This window comes from Lissotriton helveticus, chromosome 10, assembly GCF_964261635.1.
Source record: "Lissotriton helveticus chromosome 10, aLisHel1.1, whole genome shotgun sequence".
Classification (NCBI taxonomy): Eukaryota; Metazoa; Chordata; class Amphibia; order Caudata; family Salamandridae; genus Lissotriton; species Lissotriton helveticus.
In genome coordinates, this window is record NC_136071.1 from 326,176,264 (window position 1) to 326,203,757 (window position 27,494).

General features: G+C 45.4%; 1 protein-coding gene across 1 annotated transcript in view; it reads right to left on the reverse strand.

The window, feature by feature from the left end:
- Window positions 1-21,991, reverse strand: part of JMJD4 (jumonji domain containing 4) — a 176,496-nt gene extending 154,505 nt beyond the window's left edge. Inside the window, exon 1 of the mRNA XM_078662476.1 lies at window positions 21,183-21,991. Within this exon, the coding sequence (XP_078518602.1) occupies window positions 21,183-21,471 (289 nt within the window). The 5' untranslated portion in view covers window positions 21,472-21,991. The remainder of the gene's footprint in view (window positions 1-21,182) is intronic.
- Window positions 21,992-27,494: the final 5,503 nt, after the last annotated feature.

Here is a 27,494-nt window from a genome sequence, read left to right on the forward strand (position 1 = left end):
ACACTGCTTGGGGCGCACAAGGCTGCCCCTTGCATAAGCTGGCCAAACCGGTTCTGGGGCACTCCAGCCCTCGTGCCAGGGCGGCCTGGATCAAAGGAAAGGGGTGTCTCCACCCCCTTCCTGGGTCCCACCCATAGGAGGGGACCTAGCAGGTAATCCAGCCCCCCAGATTCGAATAAGAGTGGGAGCAGTGCCAAGACACTTCAGATTATCCTGATGAAACATAAGAAACGAAACTCTGGACCCTTCGACATCCTACTCGACGTAGAAGCCCGAAGAATCTCCCTTGTGGTCAAGGAGTGACCACCCTGTGCAAACAGGCACCATCCAGCCATCGACGTCTGCTTTGTTGCAGTTCCCGCCGGAACTCGAGCGACAGAGATCGACGAGATCAAGCTTGCCTGCCTTCCAACAGCCCGATCCACAGTCCCTGCAGAGCTGAGACCCGTGGAGGCGACCGGAAGCGTGGGGCACGCCATCTTGGAAAGACCACCAGACGCTGACCGTGCAGCCCACGAGTGACCCTCGAAGCTGTACACCGGGGTTTGAGAAGCCCACACCCTGAGCCACTCTTGCACCGAAGCTCACCCCTCTACACTCACCGAGTGCTGCGTGGGGCCCTTCTGCTACTTTTGGCTCAACGCGTTGGCCCGGTCACTTGCCAGCCGGCTAGTGGCCCCTGTGCCGACGAACTTTGAAATTCGACCTGCGAATCTGGTTGCTCCAGATCCGCCCTAGCTCCCCTGAAAAGGAGCCCCCACTCTGACCCTCCTGGTTCGAGTGAGAAGCAATCTCCCGGTTCCGCGTGGATTGCTCTTGCCAAGTGTTGTTTGCTCCAAACTTGAAGCCGACTGCGCCGACGGTGAGAGCCCTCGTGGGACAGATCGTGACCCGCTCCTGGACGTCGCAGATGCCCCAGAGCCCACGTGACAGCGGAGAGAAGCTCCTCGACGACCACCTGATTGCACCCGACATTGCCTGGTTCCGTCCTGGTTCCACCCTGGTCACTGCTGAGTGACCCAGACTCTGTCCCCTCTGCTTTCAGGTACTTTTCGACTTGAGTCCACCCTTGGACTCCACCGGACACTTCTCTTTCACCCCGCCTGCAGCCCTTTCAGCTTCAAGCACCAAGAGCCTGCGTGACGAAACCCGACTCAACTTCGACCCTGTGCACCCGCTTCCTGTGGGTGAGGTAACTTTGCTCCGCCGGTGTTCCCACACTGGTACACATCTCTAGGGTCTGTGTCTTAAGTTTTGTTCCTCTAGGTTCAGCGGAAGTGTCCTTAAACTTTAACTTTACAACTTTTACGCACCATTGGTTAACATTGGTGCATGCGTGCGCTTTCTGCACTGCACCCGAATCCCGCGGGCTTTTCCCGACTTCAGCACTGCTTGTCCTGACTGCTCCCAGCGATTCCCTAGGCCCTAGGCCTAACCACTGTTCGATTGGTATCTCTTATACCACTTGTTTAGTATATGGTTTGAGTGGCCCCCCGCCCTCATCCATATTTGTGCAACTTTGTATGTTTAAACTGTGCTTTTGATTTAACGCTTGTGCCCCTTTATTCATAAAGAATACTGGGGATTGTTTTTAGTAATAAATACATATATTTTTATAATATATACTTGTGTGGTGTCCTTTCATTTGATATTACAGGATTGTATGTGGTAAAACAGCTCGCTTAACACGACCTCTTAAGTTAAGCCTTTAGGCTGCTTAGTCCATGCTACCCCTAGGATAGCTTGTCTAATAAGGTTGACTTACAACCAGACACCATAAGGGATTGTTTGGTCTGATATCAGGTGGTTCCAGAATTGGAAACATCACCTATCAGGCCAACTTCTCACATTGGTGAGCAGCGGTGCGGATTTGAGCTTGCTGTTGTTTTACCATTGCAATCTTTTATCAAATTGAAAGATCACATCAAGTACCTCTAGGTACATATAAATCAAAAACTTAGCATATTAAGTTCTACTGAATTTAGTAGTTGTAGATTAAAGGGATTAGCACACCCTGACTACAACTCACTAGCAAGGTACAGTAGGAAAACACTTAGTGTAGGTAAGTGCACCACTTACACCACACTAGAGTCATGTCTGACACAGGAAAAGCCTCAGGGTCTGCTCCTGTGACAGTTGACCTTACCAAGGCAACTTCCAGCTATGACAAATTAACCCGAAAGGACTTGATTGCCTTGTGCATCTCAAGAGGGTTAAAAAGGGGCAGAAGTCCCACCTGTCCTATCCTGATAGCCATTCTAGAACAGGATGACTTAGAGAAGGCGAATGAAGTTCCCTTAGAGTCAGGAGATGGAGTGAACCCCCCTGTAACTGATACCACTCCAGAGGAGGAAGAAGAAGAGGAGGAAGAGGAGGAGGATGGTTCAGACATAGATGAACCTGAAGATCAGGAGCTAGGGGTTAACCAAGGTAAAGTTGCCAGGCTTAGCCAGGCCAACTTAGACCTACTGGGAAATGGAGGGGGCCAGCACCTCCCCAGATCCTACCATGTCATTCTCCCAGGCAACAGAAGAGTGAGATCTCCCTCAGGGGACTCTCATATTTCTAGTGCCTCAAGAGAATCTCAGAGAGGTATGACTGCCTCTCAGAAGCTAGAGCATAGGGCCAGAATGAGGGCTGTCAAACTCCAAATAGAGAGGGAGGAGGTAGCCTTGGCTCAAGCTAGACTTGCCTTGGCAAGAGAGCAAAAATTGTGTGGCTTAGATGCCACTGGTGGCAGCAATATTCCTAAAGAGAAACCCAGGTCCTATGATAGTAGAAACCTGACAAAGATTGTGCCCCCCTACAAGGAAGGGGATGACATCCACAAGTGGATAACTGCTCTTGAGAGAGCCTGCATGGTACAGCAGGTTCCTGAGGAACAGTGGGCAGCAATCTTATGGTACTCCTTTTCAGAGAAAGGGAGAGATAAGCTCCTCACTGTCAGACATGAGGATGCAAACAATTACAAAGTCCTGAAGAGTGTCCTAATAGATGGGTTTGGCTTAACCACTGAACAGTACAGGTTGAAGTTCAGAGACACCCAGAAGACACAGACTCAGGACTGGACTGATTTTGTTGATTGTGCAACTAAGGCTCTGGAGGGTTGGCTACATGGCAGCAAAGTACATGACTTTACAGGATTGTATAATTTGATTATGAGGGAGCAGATCCTAAGTAATTGTCAGAACCAGCTCTTACACCAGCACCTGGTGGACTCTGATCTGACCTCTCCCCAAGAATTGGGAAAGAAGGCAGACAAGTGGGTCAGAACCAGGATTAGGCCTAAGAATCAGGACAGTAACCAGAAGAAGGAGTCTACCAAGCCTCAAGATAAGGGTGGGGATAAAAATAAAGAAAAGACTTCCCCAGGGCCCCAAAACTCCAAGAATGGGGGTGGGTCCCAAGACACTTCTTCAACAGAGAAAAAGCCCTATTGCCATGTCTGTAAGCAGGTTGGGCATTACAAAACAGACAACTGTTGTCCCAAGAATGGCAATAAAGAGAATATACCTCCAAAGCCAGCTCCAACACCTCCTGTTACTGTCAGCAGTAATCCCCCAGGAAGTGGGAGCACACCCAGGAATCTGGGTGGGTTTACTTTTGGAGCCCAGGAGGACCCTGACCTATCCAGGTCCCCATCCCCAAATAATCTTGTTTATGAGACTGGCATGGGGTTTGCCAACTTCTCTGATTGCCCAAATACTTTGAGCAAATATAGACAAGAACCCATCATCAATGGTTTGAGAGTTGAAGCTTTTAGAGACACAGGGACTAGCATCACCATGGTGGCTGATGGCATAGTCCCCTCTAAACAACTTTTACCTGGTGCCACATACCAGGTAATAAACATTGATGGCATCCAAACAAATCATCCCATGGCAGTAGTAAGTCTCAGCTGGGGAGGTGTCACTGGCCCAAAGAGAGTGGCAGTGTCATCAAACTTGCCTGTGGACTGTCTACTGGGTAATGATTTAGAAATCTCAGCCTGGGCTGAGGTTGAACAGGAAACCCATTCTAGAATGGTGAATTCCAATGGAAAGGTTAGTGGGGCTGTAATGGCTACAGCCCCAATTCAAGATGTCCTTCCTGAAAAGGTTGGTAGGGCTGAGAAACTCTCTGCCCCATCTTTAGCAAAAGCTCTTCCTGAACAGAATAGCAAAGCTGTTACGATAACAGCAGAAACCCAAACTGAGTCTCCTCCTGAAAAGGTTGGTGGGGCTGTGATGGCCACAGCCCAAACTCAAACTGATATGTGTGTTGTGAAGCCTGAAATGATGGATAACTCCACACAAACTGAGAGCATGGAGGAGGAAGATAAATCTCCCCCTCACCAGACTTTAGGACAGGATCAGCCTCCTCAGGGAACTGATCTTACCCCTGATGAAGGAACTGCCCCAGAGGTGGTTGGGCCTAGCCTGACAGAACCTCTGATGTCAGTGGACCCTTCTCAGGTGGGACCAGTCTGCAGCAGGTAACCTGCCCCTCTCTCCCTTGCCTTAGCCAGCCCAGGGCTGCAGAGGACAAGAAGGACAGTGAGACCCAGAGGGCCCCCTGTCAAATAAAGCACCCCCATCAACAGATTAGGGGCACCAAAACTAGTAGCCCTAGTGAGGTGAAAACTTTAAAAACTCCTGGGGGAGCCCCCTTAAAGGTAGTTAGGGACCTCCCACAGATGGATTCTGTTGGGCACAGCCAAACCTGGGACCCAAAGGGCCCAAACCTGAACTGTCCCTCCAGCAAGCCAAACAGAGGGACCCAGCCTCCAGCTTTAGGTAGCCAGAGGTTGACCCTGGGAGCACAGTGCAACTCAGTTAAAGAAAGAAAGGCACACATGGTGGAAGATAATTGGAGGAAGCTAAGCCCTAAATTAGTAGAGCCTCACTTCAATACTCCATATCCAAACCAGCCTTTAACTTTGCATAAACACACCCAAGGTAGTGATTCCCTATGGTGGAGACCCTCTAATACCCCAAGGGTGAGGGACTGCTTAGTGGACCATGAGACAGGGGGTACCCATGCTAGTGCAGGTACTTCCTTATATGGCCACTCAGGCAATATAGGCTTACCTGGCCAAGGATAGCCTTATCTCCTTTCGTTTGGGGGGGGGGGGGTTGTGTAGGAAGGTGGCTACCTGACTATGGTTACCCCAGATTTTTTGCCTGTGTTTAGCTGGTTTTTTGACTTAGTTGACCTGGTTCCCTGCTAATCAGGGCCCCAGGCCATCTGCTCTCTCTGTAAAATGGATTCCATGTACCCTAGGTACATACCACAATTGGAAATGGACTCCTTGTCAGCCCCTGTATAATGCACTATAGGTGCCCAGGGCATAGGGGCCACCAAGGCCTACCAGGGGCTGCAGCGTATCTTTTGCCACCCCTGGCTGGTTCTTAAATTGACACAACTGGCTGATCACTCAGCTGGGGTAAGGTGGTGTAATCACCCCTTGCTTAGATATAGTATACCTATATCTAAACCTATATCTGGACACATATAAACCTGTGAGCCACTCCTATGGAAGGCCTCATCAATCCTGGAGGCAGAGTGCTTGGTTTTATGTGAGATGGAGCTCTAGCATGAGCTGAGCCTGTCTGCAGCCGTCGGGAACAACTCCCTAAGCTGTTTCAGGATAACGCCATACCATATACTCTTAAGTGCCTTATAATCCTCGCGGTTATATAGCAACTTTGGTTTGGCTTTATCAAAACATGTCGTGTAAGGTGTCATACGATTTGGAATACTATCCCCTCGCCAGTTCTGGCGACGGGGATAGCATTCCACCCCTCTAGAGGGGTAAGACATGTTACTTTACTTAAATGCGGTTAATTTCTAAAAGGACCTTAGATCCACAAAATGGATGCCTCTGCCACAGACAAGAGTCTGACCCCCTGAAGCTGACCGAAACTCAGCCAAATGGGGCCTGGACAAAGGGTTTCCTTTCGCAGGGAGGTGTTACACCCCCTCAGACAGGAGATAGTGGATTGTAGCAGGGAGGTTTGAAAGAAACCAGACACTGCTTGGGGCGCACAAGGCTGCCCCTTGCATAATCCGGCCAAACCGGTTCTGGGGCACTCCAGCCCTCGTGCCAGGGCGGCCTGGATCAAAGGAAAGGGGTGTATCCACCCCCTTCCTGGGTCCCACCCATAGGAGGGGACCTAGCAGGTAATCCAGCCCCCCAGATTCGAATAAGAGTGGGAGCAGTGCCAAGACACTTCAGATTATCCTGATGAAACATAAGAAACGAAACTCTGGACCCTTCGACATCCTACTCGACGTAGAAGCCCGAAGAATCTCCCTTGTGGTCAAGGAGTGACCACCCTGTGCAAACAGGCACCATCCAGCCATCGACGTCTGCTTTGTTGCAGTTCCCGCCAGAACTCGAGCGACAGAGATCGACGAGATCAAGCTTGCCTGCCTTCCAACAGCCCGATCCACAGTCCCTGCAGAGCTGAGACCCGTGGAGGCGACCGGAAGCGTGGGGCACGCCATCTTGGAAAGACCACGAGACGCTGACCGTGCAGCCCACGAGTGACCCTCGAAGCTGTACTCCGGGGTTTGAGAAGCCCCCACCCTGAGCCACTCTTGCACCGAAGCTCACCCCTCTACACTCACCGAGTGCTGCGTGGGGCCCTTCTGCTACTTTTGGCTCAACGCGTTGGCCCTGTCACTTGCCAGACGGCTAGTGGCCCCTGTGCCGACGAACTTTGAAATTCGACCTGCGAATCTGGTTGCTCCAGATCCGCACTAGCTCCCCTGAAAAGGAGCCCCCACTCTGACCCTCCTGGTTCGAGTGAGAAGCAATCTCCCGGTTCCGCGTGGATTGCTCTTGCCAAGTGTTGTTTGCTCCAAACTTGAAGCCGACTGCGCCGACGGTGAGAGCCCTCGTGGGACAGATCGTGACCCGCTCCTGGACGTCGCAGATGCCCCAGAGCCCATGTGACAGCGGAGAGAAGCTCCTCGACGACCACCTGATTGCGCCCGACATTGCCTGGTTCCGTCCTGGTTCCACCCTGGTCACTGCTGAGTGACCCAGACTCTGTCCCCTCTGCTTTCAGGTACTTTTCGACTTGAGTCCACCCTTGGACTCCACCGGACACTTCTCTTTCACCCCGCCTGCAGCCCTTTCAGCTTCAAGCACCAAGAGCCTGCGTGACGAAACCCGACTCAACTTCGACCCTGTGCACCCGCTTCCTGTGGGTGAGGTAACTTTGCTCCGCCGGTGTTCCCACACTGGTACACATCTCTAGGGTCTGTGTCTTAAGTTTTGTTCCTCTAGGTTCAGCGGAAGTGTCCTTAAACTTTAACTTTACAACTTTTACGCACCATTGGTTAACATTGGTGCATGCGTGCGCTTTCTGCACTGCACCCGAATCCCGCGGGCTTTTCCCGACTTCAGCACTGCTTGTCCTGACTGCTCCCAGCGATTCCCTAGGCCTAACCACTGTTCGATTGGTATCTCTTATACCACTTGTTTAGTATATGGTTTGAGTGGCCCCCCGCCCTCATCCATATTTGTGCAACTTTGTATGTTTAAACTGTGCTTTTGATTTAACGCTTGTGCCCCTTTATTCATAAAGAATACTGGGGATTGTTTTTAGTAATAAATACATATATTTTTATAATATATACTTGTGTGGTGTCCTTTCATTTGATATTACAGGATTGTATGTGGTAAAACAGCTCGCTTAACACGACCTCTTAAGTTAAGCCTTTAGGCTGCTTAGTCCATGCTACCCCTAGGATAGCTTGTCTAATAAGGTTGACTTACAACCAGACACCATAAGGGATTGTTTGGTCTGATATCAGGTGGTTCCAGAATTGGAAACATCACCTATCAGGCCAACTTCTCACACCGCCTCACCGCATCGCGCCCGCTGGCGCTAAAGCTGATCTCGGGCTCCGGCAGCGCGGGAGACCGCATCACTGAGCCCTCCACAGGTCCATAGGCACCAGGGGTTACCGCGTCAGGAGTCGCCTCACCGCATCGCGCCCGCCGGCGCTAAAGCTGATCTCGGGCTCCCGCAGCGCAGGAGCGCGCGGGGGGCGCCCAGCAAAGCCCGGGCCAAGGGCTGGCCCATCTGAGCCCGTCAGTGACCGAAAGAGGCCGGGCTGGGCCACCCCTCTTACACCTTACATCTATAATGGGTAAGCGGAAATATCTATGTACCCAAGAACAGGGGGGGGCTAAAAGCAAAAGTGCCTAGAAAATCGGCAACTATTAGTTCATATTTAACCTCGGCGGTGGGTCTATTAAATAAGGAAATTGCTAATGCAGAAAAGGAACTGTGTTTGGGCATGAGTCAAGAGTCAGATGCAGGGACTGCTACATCTGATCCTGTGGTAAAAAATCCTGTCCCGTTGGAACCTATTGTACTGTTAACAACTCCACTAAGTGCCCAAGGTTCCATTGCTGAAGCCACTGAGACAAGGGGTACGGCGAACGTTACTAAAAAATGTTCACCTACCCATGAACCGGAACAAAAAGGGCAGCCCCCAGGGACATATTGTGAAAAAGAGACCTATCAGAAAAACGGGCAAATGGGATAAAGGCCTAAAAAAAAGTAATTCTACCCAAGGGACTGCTGCGTGCTAATCTATAGACGTGACAGTCTGGAATATGGAGATTTTTACTTCTCGTTTGGAATCTGTTTTGACCAGACATCATTGATACAATGAACATTTGTGTAGCTGGTATTTTGGAAAAATGTGAGCGTATTAACTCTTTTTAACAGTCCCAAGCCCTCTGCATGTCCCTCCTAATCCAAGTGAGCCTTCTAAATCTCAACTAGACACTAGGTTACGTTCTGGAGCGGTCAACAGGGGTGGTCTTTTAATTCTCCCATCATAAGTGAGAACTGACTCAGGTCTCACGGAGAGAGTTAGGGGTTATCGGGGCTCCATTGGGAGTGGGGGGGAACTCCAGAGCAGTAGTGATAGGAACCCTGCGGTTTTAATGGACTATGCCCATACCCTGGCTAGCAGCGAGTTCCCCGCTCCACATGAGAGGTGCGTAAAAACTTTACAACTTAGAATCAACCTCCCCCAGAAGCAACCCCACTGGTTGCGGTTCTTGTTAGGGTTCCACCACTGACTGCCAAAGAGGAAGAATCCATAGCAGCCCTGGTATTGAAAGCTAAAAAATGGTGTGATTATTACTGCTCCGGAAATACTGAGATTTCCTCTAGTATTATAATGGCTAGGCAGGTGGGGTGAATAGGTAACTCCCCGAAACAAGTTGAAGGGGATTGCGTTATTGTTAATTTTAACAAACGAGGTACTGCTGACAGACTGTTCTGGGACGCCTCAGACCTGGAGAAGGGGAAGGGTGGCATTAGGGCATTGCCACTGGGATTCTTCTATCCCCCATTTAGACGCCCAAATGTAGTTGTTAAGACCCATCCAGAGGTGGTTACGAGGAAGCCACATCAGGCTCCTCAAAGCCTTGCAGAATATAATGACCCTGGAATTCAATTTGAAAGTTCTAGTGATAGAGATACATTATCTCAACAAACTCTTCACACACAGACAGGTCATATAGGGGTGGGCTTAGCTCTAACAGGTTCTCCCTAGTGTCCCAGTTAGATGAGAATGACTGACTAGAAACTTCTCACAATTGTCCTTTGGAATCTAGTCATAACCCTCAAATTACTGATACTGATGTTGGCCCTAGCTGTAATATCATTAGTTGGAATATCGCGGGGCTTAGATCAAAAAGGGAGGATTCGAGTTGGCTAAAGTTTGTAAAAAAATACGATATTATTGCTCTCCAGAAGACATGGGTGAGGGAGAGCAATTTCTGGGTAGATGGATTTAAATCATATTGTTCGCCCGCTCGACCTACGCCGGCAGTAAGAGCCAAGGGAGGCTTAAAGCTCCTCTTCTCCCTAAAGATAAAAGGGTATTTTAAGCTGTTGTGGGTAACCTCTCATAATTGTTTGATAGCAGAATTAACCCCTTCACTGTGGGGCAGATTCCCCTGCTGTGCTAGGGGCCGGGGCATGCAAAGCGCCCCGGTGCTCATGACGAGCTCAGCTCGTCACGAGCCACGCTTCTCGTGTGCTCATGACAAGCTGAGTTCGTCATGACCACGCCCGTTCCTTAGAACGCCCAGTAGAGCAGGGGAATTAGCCCCGCGTGTGTGCGTTCTAACGGTCATGACGAGCTTAGCTCGTTATGAGCATGGGAGGGGTTAAATATTCCTAATCACCCTAAAATATTGGTAATTAACATCTTTTTTATTTGAAATGTTTTTTAGAAGCATGTAGCTTACAGCAATCCACTTTTTTCTAAACCATTCTTATGGGCGATTTTAATGTTCATTTGTGTGATTAGAATTGCCAAATTGATGATGCCTTTGGTCCAGATTATTTGTTGCTACCCCATTTTGACCATACATCTAAGGGGGAGGCTCTGGAGGATGTCCTGTTAGGAGCTGATATCTATGAACCAGGTTTTCATGACCCAAGTGAGATGGTAGCAACATTTAAGGCCAGGGGGTAGGAGACCATTATTGACTATATATTTTTGTCCCCCTAAATGTTAGGGAATGTAGTATTCTATAATGCGAGGTTGTCTCCCTTTAGCGATCACAACCCTGTTATCCTGGAGTTAGATAAAGATATGGACCTTTTGTGCTCCCCGGGTAAGGATAGGGTTGCCAACCCTGTGATAACCAGAGACCAAGGGAGGAGGGTAAAATGGTCTAAGATAGTCCCTGACTCTTTCTTTGCTAATTTATGTATGAAGGCTAAAAACGATATTGCAAAGTGTGTGGACTACTCTACTCCAAAGGATAAGGTCATTAGAGCTTTTGAAGTTATCTGTGGTCAGGTTGCAACTAACTTGACCGTTATAAGTAAGCCCAGGTCTAACCCAGGGGAAAGGTGGTTTGATGCTAAATGTTCTAGGGCTCATCAAAATTGAATACAAGCCCTGAAAAATAAACCTAGAGACAGGGAGCAGTTAGTTAGTCTCAGAAAAGAATATAAACTTGCAGTATACACCCACAAAAATCAGATTAAATCAGAGGCTTGGAACGCCTTAATTGCCGTAGAAATACTGAAGGATAGCTCAAAGTTTTGGGCTATTGTCAATAGTCCTTTTTTCTCAGGGCAGGAGAATGGTAGCCTGGAAACTAACATCTCAGAGGAACAGTGGCTATCACATTTCAAGGGCATTTATGGGTCAAACGAGCCTTATGAGTCTTTTACAGCTTTAGATACTGGTAATGACTTACCTCTGTTCGCTTTTAAAGAGGAGGATATTGAGAAGGCAATAATAGTCACATCTAGTAATAAGGCACAAGACCCTGATGGTGTCCCTGCCGATCTTTATAAGGATGAGCATACATTTTGGGCTAAAATTTTAGCAAATGTTTTTAATGCCACAGTTGTCCAGGGGTTCCCTGTTTCGTGGTCCCAGTCCACTATTATACCAGTTTTTAAAAAGGGTCAGAGAAGGGATCCAAGGTGTTAAAGACCCATTTCATTGATGAACTCTGCCATCAAAATTTTAGGTAAGGTGATACCTGTACCCCATTCCGTGCCCTTTAAACAACTATAATTGATACATATGATTTATATACGTGGGACAGGCTCAATGCTAAGGGAATAGAACCTTAGCCTTTTTTAGAATATTTGGATTATATCTTTTTACTTATTCTTTCTTTCTTCTCACTTGAGCACAACAACTTTTGCACTTTCTACTGCGCCTGGCAGAACTCCCCCCAACTGTCTTGGGATTTTTTGTAAATATGTATATATGATTATAAATAAATTGCGAATTCATTTTTGCTATAAAACTTAGTGTTGAACAATCTGTTTGGATACTTAGGATAATACTGCTCACGCATTTTAGCTTGTGTGTTCTTTTTCTTTTCAGGATTAAGTCCTAAAATAAGTAGAAATGAATATTTCATTGAAATGTGCTATATACACTGTGTCTAGGACCACTTTGCTGTTTATACCGTACGATACCCAGATCCTTTGACTTTGTCTGGGTCATACCCCATTTTTCTTAATGGCTAGACAAAACTCTGGATAAGGCCAGCCTGGACATCCCGCGTGTAGGAAATAGGACCATTCCTAACCTCCTATACGCGGACGATGCCGTGTTATTATTGCGAACTCGCATAGGCCTTCAGAGACTCCTGGATGCATTTGGGATCTTTATGAATTCGCTGGATCTGGTGGTAAATATCTCTAAATCACACGTCCTGATTATGGGTCAACGAAAGAATAAAGTTAAAACCTTTTTTTGTATTGGGGCTGAGGTTACCAGAGTGACTGCTTTTAAATATTTGGGGTTTTTATTCGACGACAGATGCTCCTGGGTCCCCCAGCTCAATGCCAAAAAGAATGAAGTAGTGAGATCGTCGTCAGCGCTACAGCGATTGGGAGCTAAGCCTTGTGAGGCAATTCTCGCCATTTATAGGTCGAAATGTTTGGCTATCGCTACATATGGTGCTGCTATTTGGGGGAACAAGCAATTGGAAGGGTCCAGATGTCTAAAAACAATTTTTTCCGCTCCCTTTTGTCTGTCCCCCAATCAACCCCAACTTTCGCTATCCATCAGGAATTGGGAATGGGATATAACCGATTTGGTGAGATTGGCTCCCTTGGTCTATTGGATGAAAACCTGGCTAAACCCAGAACTAATGTTGAACCACCGTATTTTAAGGGACTGTGTTGTTTTAGATAAAGCCAGTAGTATCCAGTGGCTGTCGTACGTCAAGGGTATGTTCATTAAACTAGGGCGTCCTGATATTTATAATGCCCCAGAAGGGATCAAGAAAACTGATCTAAAATGGATGAAATCGCAGTTCTTGAATATACTGAGGCTGGAACGGGAGGATCAGGAAATAAAAAAACCTTTGGTCAGGTCTCATTATTTAATAATTTCATCGCCATCAATAGAGCCCTATCTAAGAATTGTGACAAAGCCCTTCCATCGTTGGCTTCTGACCAGGTTTCGCTTTAACCAAATTCACTTCTCTTTGGGTAACTTCCCTGGTTGGTGTAAACCAGAAGACTTAGCCCTGTGTAACTGTGACAGCTTTTCAACTCAGGACACTATGCACTTTATAATGTTTTGTGATTTTTACACAGACATTAGGAAGAGGTTTTTAATTCCGCTCCTGAGAGGAAAGGGCTTTTTACAGGTCAGACCAGCCCTAATGTACCTTCAGCTGTTAGATAACACCTGGAATATTTTTTATATTGACAGTTTTCTTGTTGCTGCTGTCCGCCTTAGGAGAAAAAGATTCCCTATGATGATTGTATTATGAATTTCTCTGAATTGTATTGTTCTGTAACTGCTTTTATCTGATATATTCTTTTAGCTTTAATTATTTATATTTCTTGTGTAGAAATTGTATACATTTATATGTCGCCCATTCATATTGGAAAGAGTACATGGCTGTTTTATGATTTTAATTAATCGAATAAAGTGGTTTGACTGACTACACACACTTTTAAGGATAAACAATATATGATACAGATGGCCATGCTTTCGAAGGACGCGGCGAGACGAGAGAAGACTAGCCTCACTGTTCGTGACCTTACGCGAGTTACGCACCTGCAAGAGGTTCAAGGAGGATGAGCGACCCCTGCACGAACTGCGCGCTTTTCGGTGCACAGACACGTTGCTTGATGGATTCCAAGGCTATCCCTCCTGAGCAAGATGAGACACTTCGACAGCAAAGAAGCTCCCAAAAGGATCTTCCACGAGCCATTGTTGCACCATTTTCATTTGTACACTTACTAGAGGGAAGTCGATAAGTAAAGGCCTCATGGGTGCATTTGGTGGGTCTGTCAGACCAAACACCAGCCGATCCGTTCCATCGACTCCCACGGTCCTCAGATGCCAAGCACAAGTACTGGATACCAGATCATTTCATGGGGAATTATTTCACTCTGAAAAGCAGCCTATGAAAGAATTCCCTGAACCCACTGGCTTCAACATAGAACACGAGGCAAGGATCCAGGAGCGAGGGGCAAAGTGGCCGCAGGCTGGACTGGAAAAGGGCCTATTCCTTGTAAGGTCTTGTCCAACTGAGATGTTGGGAGTAGTGGAGAAACCGCCCATTTTAAAAGATTCCAGAAAGCCACATAATGGTGTACCCTATAAACAAGTTTCTCCAAACCAAAGACGATCCAAGCTTGCACCATTCTCCTTTGACACCAGAGATAAAGAGCATTTCGAAAAGAAGATGAAGAAACTGGAAGATCTAAGGAAAGAGAAGGTTCCAGTGTTCAGAGCTAGATCGCTGCCTGCCTTTTACCTACAAGTAGATGAGAGAGCTGCAAAAAAGACGAAAGAAGGTGAGCTCAGACCGCAGGATGAAGCTGCACACTTAAACACTCCACAGAACAGTGTCATCTGTCCGGAAGCTTTTGCACCAAAGAAGTTGTTGGTTCAAGACCCATTCCATCTGGTCACTAGGTGTGGGAAGGAGGATTTCGAGAGGGTGATGGCTGAAGTTCAATCCTTGAAGGCGGAGTTGGAAGAGGAGAGTAGGCTTGGGAAGGAAGTGCAAAGGGTCAAAGAGCAGGACTGAAGGAATGATTATGGCATGTGAAGCCCAACCGCTGACGTGTGCGACTGTGGAGGCCTGCTGGGAGCCACAGATTGTCCTGAGGTCACCCATCATCAAACCACTTCAAGTTCCGAAACTGATGCCTTCGAAGTTCTTGTGAACAATGTCATTCATGAGCACAGCAGCATTTGCTGATTTGTGGGTGCTTTGTGATGTGTATATGTGGCTGTTGTATATAGCTTGGTCCTCTGGATGGCCTGGATCATTTACTCTGTTTGTAATTACATATTCCATGCACCATTTGTGCCTTGTATATCTTTGTACATCTTTGTCTTCTGACCTCCAAGTAGGTCTTATATCTTTTGAGCGGATCTGTTAAAAAAAAAAATGCTATGGTGGCTTTTGCTTGGTCACTTGATCACTTTTTGGAGTTGAATTTCTATTTATTATATAAAATAAGATGGACCTCTGTCTCTAGGTCTTAACTTTGTATTTTTCTAATAAACATGTCTCATAAAAAAAAAGAATATATGACACAGATGAAATCTTAAATTGTAAGACTTTAAAGTATAAATTTCAGGGCAGATTCGGAAAATGCTGTGGAGGAAGTGAACTTTTAGAAGGCAAAATGTGTGTAAAACTGCACTGTGAATAACATTAGACTAGACCCGAAAATAAAGGTCATAATTTGCGAATCCTTGTAACTGCATAAGTGAATGATCCAGATTCTGATTGAAAAAATGATAGCTTCATTAAAGGCACGGTAATTCAAATGACTTGTCATCTAAGATGTTATACTGAGCCAGCCATAGATCTTCCTTGCCCTGGTCCTTAGGCAATCCCATGGGCGTAGGAACTGTGGGGGACGCGGGGGACATATCCCCCCCAGATTTTGGAGTGGGGGGGACGCAGGGGACAAGGGTGAGGGGGACCAGGGGACAAACACGTTTCCCTTCTCCCTCCTGAGAGAGAGATTAGCAGGCCTTTAGCGCGCAAAAAAATAGTGCGAGGGGAGCAGCGTGACCTAATGGCCCTGCACTTGACCTGGCGCCTCTCCAGTTACCTGTCTGTGAGCCGCCGATGATCCTATAGTCACAGCATAAGGTGATGTCAGAGGCCACTCGCCCCCCTGCCTCTGCCCTTTTCAACTCTTTGTGTGGCGCAGCACCCTGAGGCTCCGGGAATTATTTATTTCTCACCTCAGCTGCCTGTAGCCAGTGCACTGATTGATTTGCTGACCTCGGACTCCTCGCCCCCGTGTCTGTTGCCGGCTTGAAGACATATACACATATACTTGGCTGTGTTTCATTGCGTGTGTGCTTTCAAATGGAATCGAAAAGGCTAACTGGATGTAAAATGTGGAGCCCAGCCCGTTCATGGCCAAAACATTCACGTTAAAAGAAGCGTCTTGTTAACCAGGTCTAATCCTGTGTTGCTTTTCTGGCAATCTTTTGGCACCGGAGTAGGGGTGACTGCTAATGACCAGAACACAACTGGTTGTTGTCTGTATCACTGTGTTTTTTCGCCCTATTTTTATTTAAGAGCAAAATGCGCTTGGATCGAAAATGTATACGAGGATGCATTTCTCACTAACGCATAGCACTTAATGACATTTCAGTGTATTTTTGCTCAATTCTGGATTTGTCTTTTACTGTGTCGAAAGGCAACCGTGACGTGCTGTTTACTTCAGTCTAAAGGTCTATTAGACTTCTGTAGTATTTTGGAGCAAGCAGTATCTCAGATTTCTAACTGCAGTATTTTCCTGCAGATTCAAAGATGATGTAAGTGACTGGTTATTGGCTGCTTGTGTGTAACTGAAATCCAGGATCTTGGGCCTAGAAAAATAAGTTACTAGAGCTGCAGGTGTAGTGACTCAAATGATCTACTCCGCCCGATTATAATGCTATTGACCCATTAATTGGCTTACATTTATGCAATTCAGGGCAAATATTGTAATTCGCTGAGCCGCTATTTTCTTCTTTATCACGAATGAGAGCACTTTCAAATGCGGGAATTCAGCTGGTCAGCTGTACACAACACTATTGATATATTTTGAAATATATATGCTATTTGCAAGCTGTTTAAATGTCAGTATTTTTCTAACAGATCTTACAGCCATTTGTTTCCCAATGATTGTCAGATCACTTGACAAAAACCTCCTCACTGTAATAAAAGAGAGAAAAGTAAACTCAGTTTTCCAAGAGAAGCTTTCTCTTTTTATTGTTCTCTCCCCCTACGCTACACTGCATATGTATTTCCCATACTGTATTTTTTCTCTGTGGTTTGCTTCCTTACTGCCGACCTACTATGTAATGTAATGTCTGTTTTTTACTGTATGTATGTAAAGCGCTCTGATACCTACGGATCAAGCTAGCGCTATATAAAACTTTTAAAATAAAATAAATGCTGCCTACCAGTGCCCTGACGTTCACACACAGCTTTGCGCTGCACACAGTACTTTTCAGGAGCCCTGCGCCAAGCTGCATAGTTGAAGTTGCACTCTAGTCAGTGGTGACAGAGTAGCGATAGTGTCACTCATAGTCGTTGAAATGTCACTCAATTACACTGAAATTATGAACACGTCACACATAAGCAATTTAAAACCTTGGCCATGCATGGAGCTGAAAAGGCGTGTTCTGTTCAAATAAAAAAACATAAAGCAACACGCCTTTGCTCAGCTGTGACAGAACTGCGTGAAAGACTCAACGAGGCATCAGTAAACCACCACGGACTGGAGAGATACGCTAAACTCAAGTAGTGAAACGCGCCCCGCAGTTTAACAACCCTTCTACCCCCTCTCCTCCCCAGAATCACTGTTAAGAGTGGACTCTGCAGCCAATCAGCATTTCGGTATGCGGTACAATGAGTGTAGGTTGGCTGAGGTGAAAGGGATAATTCAATCCTAGATCACTTTTCACATTACGAGTCTCACCCACTCCTAGAATATGTTTAGCCATATAACTGGCTCTCTGTCGACCCGGACGTAGTGACAATATGGACACATATTATTTAATGTTAAAAAATCAAAAATGGACAGCAAATTGCCTTCACGGGCGGGCCTTATAAAGTAAAGTTACGAGCAGCTGAACCGGCATTTTACATCAGCGGAGCAAAGCGGTTCTGTCATGGTGTGCTTTAGCCGAACACTGCTGAGGAACCTACTCTCTGTTTCCATGGAATTCTTTCCACTGCAAAATGTAGTTTTCCCCACCTTGTGCGCTTGCAGTACTGCCCGATCTGCCTAGCCTGGCAGGGGAGTACTGTAAGGAAAAGGCCTTGGGGGCTTGTGCGGTAGCCCCGGGGGCACCAAAGAGTCCTGCTTCCTGGTCTCTTCCTCTGTTGTTGGTGTAAGGGGGAGGAGGGACTGTATATACCAATGGCCCGGGACTGTGGAGGGGATCTCGGATGCAACAAGGTGAGAGCAGAGGAGGACAACACGAAGGAGGACGCGGTAGCAGGATGACCACCAGGATGGCGTGCCGGACAAGGTGGCTATGGCTCTGTCACAGACGAGGTCCATGGGGGTAAGTCATGAGGGGGTGACACCATGAGTTACTCGCACTGGGTGACACCAACCCTAGTGACGCCACTGCTTCAAGAGGTGAGCTTTCGGTGGGGGCGTTAGGTGTAGCTAACAAAGGCCCCTGATTCCACCCAGCATGTTAAAGTGTTGTTTACTTTCCACGAAGAGAGCCCTGGTTCATTAAGCTATGGGTAAAGGTGAAGCCCAGCCATGTGGGTTGGTGCTGCCGAAAAATAAATGCATTGGCATGCAGCTTAGACAACAGTGAAGATAGCCATTCCGCACTTAATGGACTTAGTTCACATGTATGACATGACAGTGAAATCGTCAGGGAAGGGGGGGATGAATTACTACTAGTGAAACAGCAATAAAATCAGCTGACATGAAAAAATAGAATGATCCAGAAAACCAAGATGCTGTTGTGATTGGATATGTTCTGTGCCACACATTACAAGTTTTTTTACAATACATGTGAAAAACACATGACTTTAGTTTTGGTTAAAATTCTTAATTTAGGGGAACAATTATTAATTTAAGGAATAAGTTACTTCAAGTGAATTTTGACATTTTTACACATACCTACAGTCTCTCCAAAGATTTTGCCTCGTTAGTACCAGTATAACATACAAATGCAGCAATGAGAAAGGTGACCAGTCAACCTTTGCAAAGGGCCCTCCACTTTGCAGCAACATAAGTCACATTTAATCAGTAATTTTTTATCCCTGTGAGCTACAAACCCCTTTTTAGTTAAAATTGTCAGATTATTCAGCAGATGATGAATTATGTGGCAAATATGTTACAACTATAATTATGATCAAAACATTTGCAAACTAGGATATTTTGCTATTCATATTTGAACTGCGGAAAAGAGAAAAGTACTGATGACAGAAACTGCTTGGCTCTGAGACAAATAGCCTGTGATTCCACTTTTAAGCGTGTTTGGGACATTCTGTGATTGGAAACATATCCCACTTTGTGAATGTATTTTAATGTCAATAACTCATATTAAACCTTAAATAAGCATGTGTGGCTATTGGTTGAATTAGATAGCGTAGTAGTTTGTAACTGGTCAGTGAAATACTAAATACAGGGAAGATTTGCTCTTTCGGCCACACCTCTGACTCCACCCATAAATCTAATCCTCAGGTTATTCTGGGCCTCTGATTCTCTGCCCACAGTTCTCCTACTTTTTTCCCCCACTCTGACCAATGCTTTCGGCTTATTATGTTTTCAATGTCGAACCCCCAGAAACTGGAGTATTATCAGAGTAGGGGTTAAGCGCGACAGTCGCAGATCACAGTTGGCTCAGGTGGGAACTGGGGTTTGAAATTAGGAATCACGGGCTGCATAGGGGCAAGGGCACTTTCCCTGTGCCTTGCCATTTTACTAATGAAGCCCAATAAAGGTACCAGATGACACTATCATGAAAAACGCTATTTTGTAGTCCCTGACTTTCCTTAAGCACACTAATGCATCTTGGGATGTGTAGTCTTGCATTAAATCAGCTTAACCAAGTGGACTAATACACCTGAGAGCAATTTCAGGAAAAGGGAAGAGCCATGGCTTGATCACTGTGTATCTAATGATATTATAGAGTACGCTGATAACATTAATGGTAAGCTACATGTATTCAGGCAGAACCACTCTGAACCCGGAGAGAAATATGAGGGCCCTTTTTGCAGGCGTGGCAAGTGTAAACTGAGTTGCCTCATTATCAAGTCTTTTACCATTAATGGCCTGACAGTGTTCCCAAATTAAAAATTGATTTTCCCACTTGTACTTGTGTTTGTGATTCACAAAAAGTGCAAGAGATTTACTCACAGTCTTGAACCAGCATTTGAAATGTGAGTAGCCCATATGACCTTACTGCACCAGTCGGCGCCTGTCCACATTTAGAAGTGTCAGGCCTGCTAGGGCATCTTCTTGATAAAACGTGTGCCAAGTGCCACATGCCCTCCGAGCTTTCTGTTTGTGTTTGTTTGTGACAGCTGTGGGTCATCTTGAATTAGGGGCACTCAAGTGGGATTTCAGGAAAAATTATGCTTTTGAAGACTGTACAAATTAGATTTTCAGCTGAGTGTCTTTAAATTTTAAAGCTCCAAGTGGACAAGATTATAGATGAGGTCATCAGCCACTTGTGGCTCTTTAGCCAGCAGCCCTTTGCATTCTGGTACTTGTAGTTTTATGTTTTCTACTATAGGCATGGACTTTGAAACCTAGCCTTACATAGTGCAGCTGAAAGTCAACCAGTGGTGTTAGAGTTAGCTGGTTTCTTAGCTATTAATGCTTTGTGAAGTAGTATTCTTTAAAGCGGTGTTTCTTCAATGTGTAAAATTTCCACCTGCAGGGGTCACACCTATCATACAAACAATGAACATAGTATTTGCACTATTCTTTATTTGATTTTTAAGTCTGGGAATTGGCAATTTGGTACTCACTCCCTTACATATTTTGGGTGCAAGGGCAGGCTATGGCAGAGTATCGGTGGACTATAGGCTAGAAGTTACCTGCACCATGTTTGAGCCTTCGTGCATCTCACACACACTCTCTCCTAGTTCTGTGTTTCACAATTCTCTATTGCTCTTAAAACTATGTGGAGTTTTACACCTGATGGTATCTGGGCTCAGGATACTGCTAGTGTAGATTTTGTCTCAAGCCCCTCAGTTTCATTTCTTCGTACATGTCACCATTTAACAACTGAGCAGGATCATCTTAGTACCACATTTGAGTAGCCAGTACATCTTCCAAGTCCACTACTTGCCTGCCTTTCTTAATATTTCTCTTCATAACTTTGCGATTGTATACATTTAACGCGCGTACGGTCTCACACAATGGGCGATTTGTATAGGGTCACTGGAAAGTCCACATGGTTGTCCCTGTCCCCCCCAGAAATTTAGTGTCTCCTACGCCCATGGGCAATCCTGTCTTCGAACGAAGGCAACACTCCTTGCAACCTGCCAAATATGACTGTTATTTAAAGCTCCATAAGACTTATTTGTACCCCAATTTTATCACGTGTATTTTTTTGCTGACTCACATCTAGGAAGCCGTACATACGAGCTCGTCTTCTGAAATTAAAGACAATATTGCTGGTGCATGTTTTGACAAAGATAGTTTCCTTACCAAACTTCAGAAGCAGATGATCAAAATTAGGCTTGCCATCCTGAGTGACCCAGCGCTTCCTGCTTTCCCAGCTATCCGTGAACTTGGCGGAGAAAACACACGGGCGATTAGGAAGGAGGTAAAGTCTAAAAAACATTGAATATGTAAAGGTAACGGGATCATCGATGTAATTTATATGGCGACTGTCGTAACATATGCTGTTGCGAGTCTGGTCCAAATTTTGGTAAAAAACGAATGCCTCCTTGTCCATTTTTGGTCCAGTACTAGCCAATAACATTGAACCCAACATTTAAGCAATACATGCTTCCCTGATCTTGCGCCGATTTATATGAAGAACTTTATTAAAGGATTAGTTTCTCAAGAAAGTAAACTTGCAGAGTAGCACAAGCTGTTAAATAATTGAATAGGTATGCAATTCACCTACAGTTCCTGCATTGACAATACAAATAAAAATAGAAGCAAAGACTCGCTTCTTGGTGTACTAATTGAAAAATGCAAGTCCTAGCTAGTAGTGTATAAAATGTCTTAAAGCCGCCAGCGTGTTGACCATGTGAACCCTCGCGAATCAAGCTCTGCTACTCATCTAAACAAAAATGCAACTTCACATAGCCACGACCACGGAACGTGAGCAATAACGACGTTCACGTTAAAAAAGCTACTAATGTGGAATAAAAAAACGATCGGTAAGAAACACAGCTCTGAAGACTGTTGTTTCATTCTCCGAAGACGGAATATAAATAAAGATATTTGCAGTTCTCAACTGGGATAGGAAATATTCTAGAACGGCTCTCGTGTGTGTGGGGGGTGACGGAGTGACCTTTTCCGGGTTGTAGGATATTTTTGTTCCGGTGTAGTAGCATGTACGGGTTCTTCCGGGTAGTCATGTTCTAACCAATCAGAGAATTCCAAGAGCTGCAAAGCCATGAAGTCCCTCCTATTACTGTTGTTTGCCTGTCAATTACTAGAAACTAGCTTTACATATTGCCTCTCCCTGTCTTCGTGTATTGAAGTCGGTTTGGAGTCCTAATGCTGAGACGTTTATAATCGGACGCATACCACAGGCAATCCGATTTTAAGAGTCCCCTGGCGGGAGGTAAGGCCCCTGTAAAGAAAACGTCACACAGAATATCTTTTTCTCTCGATTCTCAGTTTCCATGTATGAAACACCCAGAAGATCACAATGCAGCAGCAATACACTGCTTCTCAAAGTTCCTCCCAGCACCAGCTCTCAGGAATTACAAGCTCAACTAATAACAGTTCTGAAATCCCTGAGAGCGTGCCGCGAGAAGGGTACATACATGTTTCGAGCGACAAGCTGAATATATAGACACAACAGACCGTAGTTATGTGCATCCAGTTTCAGTGGAGAGAGAAAAAATACGGTATGGTCACAGGATGGAATGGAGACTGTTTACCAGTGCTTGCGAGGGGAGCAGCGTGACCTAATGGCCCTGCACTTGACCTGGCGCCTCTCCAGTTACCTGTCTGTGAGCCGCCGATGATCCTATAGTCACAGCATAAGGTGATGTCAGAGGCCACTCGCCCCCCTGCCTCTGCCCTTTTCAACTCTTTGTGTGGCGCAGCACCCTGAGGCTCCGGGAATTATTTATTTCTCACCTCAGCTGCCTGTAGCCAGTGCACTGATTGATTTGCTGACCTCGGACTCCTCGCCCCCGTGTCTGTTGCCGGCTTGAAGACATATACACATATACTTGGCTGTGTTTCATTGCGTGTGTGCTTTCAAATGGAATCGAAAAGGCTAACTGGATGTAAAATGTGGAGCCCAGCCCGTTCATGGCCAAAACATTCACGTTAAAAGAAGCGTCTTGTTAACCAGGTCTAATCCTGTGTTGCTTTTCTGGCAATCTTTTGGCACCGGAGTAGGGGTGACTGCTAATGACCAGAACACAACTGGTTGTTGTCTGTATCACTGTGTTTTTTCGCCCTATTTTTATTTAAGAGCAAAATGCGCTTGGATCGAAAATGTATACGAGGATGCATTTCTCACTAACGCATAGCACTTAATGACATTTCAGTGTATTTTTGCTCAATTCTGGATTTGTCTTTTACTGTGTCGAAAGGCAACCGTGACGTGCTGTTTACTTCAGTCTAAAGGTCTATTAGACTTCTGTAGTATTTTGGAGCAAGCAGTATCTCAGATTTCTAACTGCAGTATTTTCCTGCAGATTCAAAGATGATGTAAGTGACTGGTTATTGGCTGCTTGTGTGTAACTGAAATCCAGGATCTTGGGCCTAGAAAAATAAGTTACTAGAGCTGCAGGTGTAGTGACTCAAATGATCTACTCCGCCCGATTATAATGCTATTGACCCATTAATTGGCTTACATTTATGCAATTCAGGGCAAATATTGTAATTCGCTGAGCCGCTATTTTCTTCTTTATCACGAATGAGAGCACTTTCAAATGCGGGAATTCAGCTGGTCAGCTGTACACAACACTATTGATATATTTTGAAATATATATGCTATTTGCAAGCTGTTTAAATGTCAGTATTTTTCTAACAGATCTTACAGCCATTTGTTTCCCAATGATTGTCAGATCACTTGACAAAAACCTCCTCACTGTAATAAAAGAGAGAAAAGTAAACTCAGTTTTCCAAGAGAAGCTTTCTCTTTTTATTGTTCTCTCCCCCTACGCTACACTGCATATGTATTTCCCATACTGTATTTTTTCTCTGTGGTTTGCTTCCTTACTGCCGACCTACTATGTAATGTAATGTCTGTTTTTTACTGTATGTATGTAAAGCGCTCTGATACCTACGGATCAAGCTAGCGCTATATAAAACTTTTAAAATAAAATAAATGCTGCCTACCAGTGCCCTGACGTTCACACACAGCTTTGCGCTGCACACAGTACTTTTCAGGAGCCCTGCGCCAAGCTGCATAGTTGAAGTTGCACTCTAGTCAGTGGTGACAGAGTAGCGATAGTGTCACTCATAGTCGTTGAAATGTCACTCAATTACACTGAAATTATGAACACGTCACACATAAGCAATTTAAAACCTTGGCCATGCATGGAGCTGAAAAGGCGTGTTCTGTTCAAATAAAAAAACATAAAGCAACACGCCTTTGCTCAGCTGTGACAGAACTGCGTGAAAGACTCAACGAGGCATCAGTAAACCACCACGGACTGGAGAGATACGCTAAACTCAAGTAGTGAAACGCGCCCCGCAGTTTAACAACCCTTCTACCCCCTCTCCTCCCCAGAATCACTGTTAAGAGTGGACTCTGCAGCCAATCAGCATTTCGGTATGCGGTACAATGAGTGTAGGTTGGCTGAGGTGAAAGGGATAATTCAATCCTAGATCACTTTTCACATTACGAGTCTCACCCACTCCTAGAATATGTTTAGCCATATAACTGGCTCTCTGTCGACCCGGACGTAGTGACAATATGGACACATATTATTTAATGTTAAAAAATCAAAAATGGACAGCAAATTGCCTTCACGGGCGGGCCTTATAAAGTAAAGTTACGAGCAGCTGAACCGGCATTTTACATCAGCGGAGCAAAGCGGTTCTGTCATGGTGTGCTTTAGCCGAACACTGCTGAGGAACCTACTCTCTGTTTCCATGGAATTCTTTCCACTGCAAAATGTAGTTTTCCCCACCTTGTGCGCTTGCAGTACTGCCCGATCTGCCTAGCCTGGCAGGGGAGTACTGTAAGGAAAAGGCCTTGGGGGCTTGTGCGGTAGCCCCGGGGGCACCAAAGAGTCCTGCTTCCTGGTCTCTTCCTCTGTTGTTGGTGTAAGGGGGAGGAGGGACTGTATATACCAATGGCCCGGGACTGTGGAGGGGATCTCGGATGCAACAAGGTGAGAGCAGAGGAGGACAACACGAAGGAGGACGCGGTAGCAGGATGACCACCAGGATGGCGTGCCGGACAAGGTGGCTATGGCTCTGTCACAGACGAGGTCCATGGGGGTAAGTCATGAGGGGGTGACACCATGAGTTACTCGCACTGGGTGACACCAACCCTAGTGACGCCACTGCTTCAAGAGGTGAGCTTTCGGTGGGGGCGTTAGGTGTAGCTAACAAAGGCCCCTGATTCCACCCAGCATGTTAAAGTGTTGTTTACTTTCCACGAAGAGAGCCCTGGTTCATTAAGCTATGGGTAAAGGTGAAGCCCAGCCATGTGGGTTGGTGCTGCCGAAAAATAAATGCATTGGCATGCAGCTTAGACAACAGTGAAGATAGCCATTCCGCACTTAATGGACTTAGTTCACATGTATGACATGACAGTGAAATCGTCAGGGAAGGGGGGGATGAATTACTACTAGTGAAACAGCAATAAAATCAGCTGACATGAAAAAATAGAATGATCCAGAAAACCAAGATGCTGTTGTGATTGGATATGTTCTGTGCCACACATTACAAGTTTTTTTACAATACATGTGAAAAACACATGACTTTAGTTTTGGTTAAAATTCTTAATTTAGGGGAACAATTATTAATTTAAGGAATAAGTTACTTCAAGTGAATTTTGACATTTTTACACATACCTACAGTCTCTCCAAAGATTTTGCCTCGTTAGTACCAGTATAACATACAAATGCAGCAATGAGAAAGGTGACCAGTCAACCTTTGCAAAGGGCCCTCCACTTTGCAGCAACATAAGTCACATTTAATCAGTAATTTTTTATCCCTGTGAGCTACAAACCCCTTTTTAGTTAAAATTGTCAGATTATTCAGCAGATGATGAATTATGTGGCAAATATGTTACAACTATAATTATGATCAAAACATTTGCAAACTAGGATATTTTGCTATTCATATTTGAACTGCGGAAAAGAGAAAAGTACTGATGACAGAAACTGCTTGGCTCTGAGACAAATAGCCTGTGATTCCACTTTTAAGCGTATTTGGGACATTCTGTGATTGGAAACATATCCCACTTTGTGAATGTATTTTAATGTCAATAACTCATATTAAACCTTAAATAAGCATGTGTGGCTATTGGTTGAATTAGATAGCGTAGTAGTTTGTAACTGGTCAGTGAAATACTAAATACAGGGAAGATTTGCTCTTTCGGCCACACCTCTGACTCCACCCATAAATCTAATCCTCAGGTTATTCTGGGCCTCTGATTCTCTGCCCACAGTTCTCCTACTTTTTTCCCCCACTCTGACCAATGCTTTCGGCTTATTATGTTTTCAATGTCGAACCCCCAGAAACTGGAGTATTATCAGAGTAGGGGTTAAGCGCGACAGTCGCAGATCACAGTTGGCTCAGGTGGGAACTGGGGTTTGAAATTAGGAATCACGGGCTGCATAGGGGCAAGGGCACTTTCCCTGTGCCTTGCCATTTTACTAATGAAGCCCAATAAAGGTACCAGATGACACTATCATGAAAAACGCTATTTTGTAGTCCCTGACTTTCCTTAAGCACACTAATGCATCTTGGGATGTGTAGTCTTGCATTAAATCAGCTTAACCAAGTGGACTAATACACCTGAGAGCAATTTCAGGAAAAGGGAAGAGCCATGGCTTGATCACTGTGTATCTAATGATATTATAGAGTACGCTGATAACATTAATGGTAAGCTACATGTATTCAGGCAGAACCACTCTGAACCCGGAGAGAAATATGAGGGCCCTTTTTGCAGGCGTGGCAAGTGTAAACTGAGTTGCCTCATTATCAAGTCTTTTACCATTAATGGCCTGACAGTGTTCCCAAATTAAAAATTGATTTTCCCACTTGTACTTGTGTTTGTGATTCACAAAAAGTGCAAGAGATTTACTCACAGTCTTGAACCAGCATTTGAAATGTGAGTAGCCCATATGACCTTACTGCACCAGTCGGCGCCTGTCCACATTTAGAAGTGTCAGGCCTGCTAGGGCATCTTCTTGATAAAACGTGTGCCAAGTGCCACATGCCCTCCGAGCTTTCTGTTTGTGTTTGTTTGTGACAGCTGTGGGTCATCTTGAATTAGGGGCACTCAAGTGGGATTTCAGGAAAAATTATGCTTTTGAAGACTGTACAAATTAGATTTTCAGCTGAGTGTCTTTAAATTTTAAAGCTCCAAGTGGACAAGATTATAGATGAGGTCATCAGCCACTTGTGGCTCTTTAGCCAGCAGCCCTTTGCATTCTGGTACTTGTAGTTTTATGTTTTCTACTATAGGCATGGACTTTGAAACCTAGCCTTACATAGTGCAGCTGAAAGTCAACCAGTGGTGTTAGAGTTAGCTGGTTTCTTGGCTATTAATGCTTTGTGAAGTAGTATTCTTTAAAGCGGTGTTTCTTCAATGTGTAAAATTTCCACCTGCAGGGGTCACACCTATCATACAAACAA